The sequence below is a fragment of the Chrysochloris asiatica genome, unplaced genomic scaffold (genome assembly GCF_000296735.1).
Source record: "Chrysochloris asiatica unplaced genomic scaffold, ChrAsi1.0 scaffold00021, whole genome shotgun sequence".
NCBI lineage: Eukaryota > Metazoa > Chordata > Mammalia > Afrosoricida > Chrysochloridae > Chrysochloris > Chrysochloris asiatica.
Genome location: NW_006408539.1, coordinates 2189389 through 2194929, shown reverse-complemented (window position 1 = coordinate 2194929; position 5541 = coordinate 2189389). Strand labels below are relative to the sequence as shown.

Here is a 5541-nt window from a genome sequence, read left to right as displayed (position 1 = left end):
AGGGTGTAAATCTTTACGGGAGTAGAAAGCCTCATCTTTCTCCCGCGGAGTGACTGGCAGTTTCGAACCGCTGACCTTAAGGTTCGCAGCCCGATTCGTAACCACTACGCTACCAGAGCTCCTTCTCTGCACTTACTGGCAGAGCTGAAAAGCTTTGTTAACACTTACCCAAGCAAAGTAGAGACTGGGCAGGCCCAAGAGGCCTGAGCAGCCAAGAAGTCAAGCGCCAGGGAGACACCTGCCTTCAGGTATGGCTGAAAAGAGGCTGTATCATGAATCTTTCTTGAATCTGAATTGTAACCTGTTACTTCTTTAATAAACCCCATAATCATGAATATTGTCTGTGAGCCCCTTGTGGCCATTGCACTGAAGCATCAAAGGCAGCAGAGGAGAGAGTGCCGTGCCGTGGGAGAGAGGCTTGATGTCAGAATGATCAAAAGGTTGGAGAAAGGAGGTATGTCTGACCTCCACTATAGAGCAATCAGCCTTGAACTGATGCATATAGTGATGCTCTCTCCCCTTCGTGAAATTAGAGGAGATCAGACACCTCCGCCATGCCATGTTTACAGAGTGGAATGGTTGGGGCACATGGTAGTTTCTATGTATGTTTTTTTTTTTTAAGGAATCATCACACTGCTTTTCACAATGGCTGTACCATTTTGCATTCCAGTTTCTCCACAATCTTGCCAGCATTTGTTATTTTCTATTTTGTTGTCAACCATCCTAAGGGAGTGAAATGGTCTCTCACTGCGGTTTTGATTTGTATCTTTTTGATAGTTAATGATGCTAAGCATCTTTTCATGTGTTTGGTGGCCATTTGAATGTCTTCTTTGGTGAAATGTCAATTCAACTCCTTTGCCCATTTTGTGTTTGCATTATTTGTGTTTTTGTTGTTAAGTTGTCCAAGTTATATATATATGTTTTATTAGGTTCTTGTCAGATATTTGGCTTCTAAAGATATTATCCTAGTTGGTTGCTTGTTTTTTTGTTTTTACATTCTTTTGTAAAGTTTTTAGTTTTTAGGAGGTTCCCTTTATTTATTTTGCCTTTAGTTGTTTGTGTTTTGTTATTATATTAGATAATCCATTGTTGAAAGTTAGGCCTGACAGTGTTGCCTCTACTTGTTCTTCTAAGAATTTTATGATTGTAGTTTGTACTTTTAGATCCTTAATCCATTTTGAAATGTTTGTGTGCGGGTATGGTGTGAAACATGAATTTTGTTTCATTTTTTTTTTCAGTAGAAATTCAATTTTCAGTCCCATCTATTGGAAAGGCACTTCTTTCCCCATCTAATAGACTAAACACTAATCAAAAGATCATTTAATGATAGATTTACGGGTTAAGGCAGGCACTTCTTCACAGATACCAGGATAGAAGTTAATCACAGAAGCCATATCCCACCATCATGTTGGTCATGTTCTGTAAACTAGAAGCAAGTCACAGTTCCCGTCCACCCACAAGAGGAGGAGACTACACAAGAGTCTGACTTATTGGAGGTCATCTTAGCGTTGCGATACCTCATCATCACCCACCCACCATGGAAAGCAGAACTGTAGGCATGATTAACATGCACCTGACCATTGTCCTTCTTGGTGAATTGAAGCTATTTTCTAAAGATTTATGCTATGTAGTGAAAGATGGTTTTCTAATCCCTAAAGTGTCTTGCCAACTTCAATGACCATTCCATCTCTCCTCACTATTAAGGTAGCCAGTACTTCTCAGGTCCCAGATCATGCGGGCTTGAAGGGCTCCTGCCCAGACTCCCCACCCACAGACCACCCTCCAGATTGCTCTGTTTCTTCTCTCCCAGAAGCTCAAATTGGGTTTTGGCAAGACAAGACTTTATAGATGAATGGAAGCATTTGCATTTTAATGAGAATTGTCATGGCAGATCCTAAGGAAAGCTGTAGTTTCTTCATCCATGTCTTAAGTGATTGCTTTTCAACCCCAGAGTTACAATTGCTGTGCTACTAATGCATTTCAAACCTTGGTAACAGGTGAAAAAGTATAAGAAAATGGTCTTAGGCCTGCTGGTGCATGGGCTGTATGATCCTGTGAGTTCTGACGTCATCCATGAAAGTATGAAGATACTGAGCATCTTTCTGGGCAAGATCCAGGGGAAAGGTTTGGGCTCCTTCTTCATTGACATCACTCTTCAGACCAGGACTCTATTAGATGATGTAAGTAGGAATAACCCGGAAAAACTCTGGGTCATTGATATCAAAGTGGGGTAAGAAATCTGAGCCCCGGGTGGTGTGTCACACATGAAATGAGGTCATTTATTTATTGAAGACCTTTACTGAGAGGGTACTACTGTGCTGGGGGTCGAGGAGGCTATATAAAGATGTATAGGATCTCATCATTGCCCCTCATGACGTTCTCCTTTGAGGAGAGAAGTAAGCAGGTGTACATTGATGGTGATTTTGAAACTCATATCAATTCAGTGCTCTCTATTCAATGTAACAGTAGTACATGCATTCAGTGAGCTCTTACTGTATACTAGGTATTGTTGTTGTTGTTAAGTGCCTTCAAATCGGATCAGATGCACAGTGGCCCTGTATAGGGTTTCTGAGGCTATAAATCTTTGCAGGAGCAGAAAGCCTCATCTTTCTCCCATTGAGTGGCTGGTGGGCTTGAACTGCAGATCTTGTAGTTCACAGTCCATTGCTTATTTTACAGAGCCTCCACACTTCCATATCACCCATGGTGGCGCCCTGTGATGTAGGCTTTATTGTTATTCTCACTTTCTAGATGAGGACCAAGGTACAGATGGTTTAGGTAACTTGCCCAAGGTCACAGGGCCAACAAGTGGCTATGGAAGCAGGTCCTCTTACTGTACGGCCAACACTCTTAGTCACCTGATGACAGGACAGGCTAAGTGTTCATTGCCATTGAGTCAATTCCCACTCACAGGCCCCAACAGGATAGAGCAGAAGGGCCCCATGGGGACGCAGACAGCACGTCTTTCTCTTGCTGACCTTTGGCTAGCAGCTGAGTGCTTGACCCCTACACCACCAGGGTTACTCAGGCTAAGTAGGCCACAGCTAATGTGCCAAAGGGGCTCAGGTGAAGGAGGAATTGTGCTTCTCGATGGCCTTGAAAGAGAGGTGGTTGTTGTTGTTAAGTGTGATGGAGTTGGTTCTGACTCATAGCAACCCTGTATAGGATTTTCGACGAGTGGCTAGTAAGTTTGAACTACCAATTTTGTGGTTCAAACCAACCTTGCAGTCCAGTTCTTATCTTACAGTGCCACACCAGAACTCCTGAAAGGAACTAGACTGGAGACAGCATTCATGTTGCTTGGACTACATTGTATTAATGTTTCATCTGAAACTGTGAAGAGTCTGAAATACCCTATTTAGAAACTAAGAAGTTAGCATGCCACAGCTATATATATTTATAAGTATATGTATTTTTTATAAGTATATTTATAGTATATGTACAAGTATATATGAGTATGTGTAATATATACATATATATACATACATACAAACAAGGGGGCTTCAAAAATATCTTTTAATTCTGTTTTGTCACGAACTTTTTGAAGCTCCCTTGTATAAACATGTATGTAATATCTGTCCATCAAATCCAAGGCCATCCAGTAACTGCTGACTCACAGTGACCCTATAGCACAGAGTGGAATTGTCTTGTAGGGTTTCTGAGACGACATCTTTATAGGACCAGACAGCCTCATCCACCTCCCACTGGGCTGCTGGTGGGTTTGAACAACCAACCTGTGGTTAGCCACCCAACGTTTATATATATATATAAACACCTTAAGATGAGAAACTAAAATATAAAATCAGTAAATTTTGTAAGTGTAAAATTGATCACAGCCTTTTGTTGTGCTTAAATGTGTTGTTATTGATCAATTGAAAGGATAGTTTAAGGTATTTGAATTAGCCAAAAGTACTTTCACACTTCACTTATGGTGTAATTAGCACCCAAAACAAAGAACTACACAGTCAAGGGTAAGCACTGGATTGTGAACCACAAGCTTGGTGGTTTGAGCCCACCAGCCCCTCCAGGGAGAAAGATGAGGCTCTCTGCTCCTGAAGAAATTTACAGTCTTAGAAACCCTAGACAGGGTCACTATGAGTTGGAACCAACTCGATTGCATTTAATAACAACAACAAACACAGACAAAGAATGGGCAGCCTCCTTAAAACTGTGGGAATTCAGTAGGCAGTAGCTAACAAAGGGAGGCAGTAGTAGAATTTTCACCTTGGCTCAGGTTTCAGGACCAGGAAACATGGATTTAAAAATCTCCAAACCAAGAGCCAGGAAACTGGGCTCCTCTCCTGGCTCCCTGGTAGTGTGACTCTTGGACCTGGGGCTTCTCACCTGGACAGGAAGAGATTTGGACCAGACAGCTCACCTTGGAGAGGGAAAAGGGACTGAGTTGAGCTGACATGTGCTCAGGGACAAACCCACAAAGCAGATGAAAAAAGGGAGAAACTGGGAGGCTGTTGGGGGTAACAGTAGAATGGTTATTTATGCTACAGACAGGAGTTATGCAGATCGCAGTTAAAGCAAGGTGACCTGGTGAAATGCGGGAGTAACAACAGGGGGCTGGCTGAATGAATTCTGATTCAGAAAGAAAAGAAAACAACAAAAACTCTATGTACTGACATGGAGAGAGCTCCAAGATAGATTGTTTGATGGAAAACTCAAAATGCTTAACTGTATAGTGTGGTAGGCTTCCATTTATGTAAAATTGTGGAACAGAAATATGGAATGTGTGTGTATATTTTTTTCTTTTTAAATTTTCTGGAGGGATACACATAAAACTTATTACTCTGTTTGCTGGTGGGGAGAAAAACTTTTATAGAAGGAGTGGGAAGGAGATTTACTTTTTCTTCTGACTCTTGATTAGATTAAGTTTTGAACTTTTTAAATGTGTAGTCTGCAAAACATTCAATAGTGAACAAAAATGGGGGCATCTCTTTGTCTGCTGGGGAACAGGTCCATGAAGACTTGGCACCTCTCCTCTGTGGCCAGACCCCTCCCCACAGCTTAGGGTTCCTGAGGGTCTGATGGCTCACCTGGTAATGTACCTGAAAGAATAGGCAGGTGTGATGTTCTCTGGTGCAGTTGTCTTTGGTATGACCTAGGGTTTGTTGTTTTTTGTTGCTGGGGGACCCACAGGAGGATGACAACCTGAGATATTCAGCCTTTGTCTTGTTTGGGCAATTGGCTGCCTTTGCTGGGAAGAAATGGAAGAAATTTTTCACCGCTCAAGTTAAGCAGACCCGAGATTCCCTCCGGGTCCATTTATGGGATAGAAATCCTCAAGTTGCCAAGGTAAGACTCTTTGACTGTGGCTCACCAACCAGCCACATGGAATCTCTGTGCCATCCCAAAGTAGCCTGTGTTATGGCCAGGCTGAGTGGGGACAATAAACCCTTCAGGTTCCTGCCAGGCTACTTCTAGAGCTGCATATTTGTGTAACTCCTGCACAAAACACCTCCTCAATGTATAATCTCTCTCTGACCAAGCGTGTTGTTTTCTGATTGTTCCTACCTGCCTTAGGCTGGATTT

At 42.3% G+C, this 5541-nt stretch overlaps 1 protein-coding gene across 2 annotated transcripts in view; it reads left to right on the top strand.

Moving 5' to 3' along the window:
* MRO (maestro) overlaps positions 1–5541 on the top strand; it is a 21366-nt gene that overhangs the window by 12061 nt on the left and 3764 nt on the right. The window contains exons 3-4 of one of the 2 annotated variants that reach the window (XM_006837495.1): positions 1998–2180; positions 5149–5304. In XM_006837495.1, coding sequence (XP_006837558.1) covers positions 1998–2180; positions 5149–5304 — 339 coding nt within the window. The remainder of the gene's footprint in view (positions 1–1997; positions 2181–5148; positions 5305–5541) is intronic. The other variant, XM_006837496.1, reaches the window with a different exon arrangement.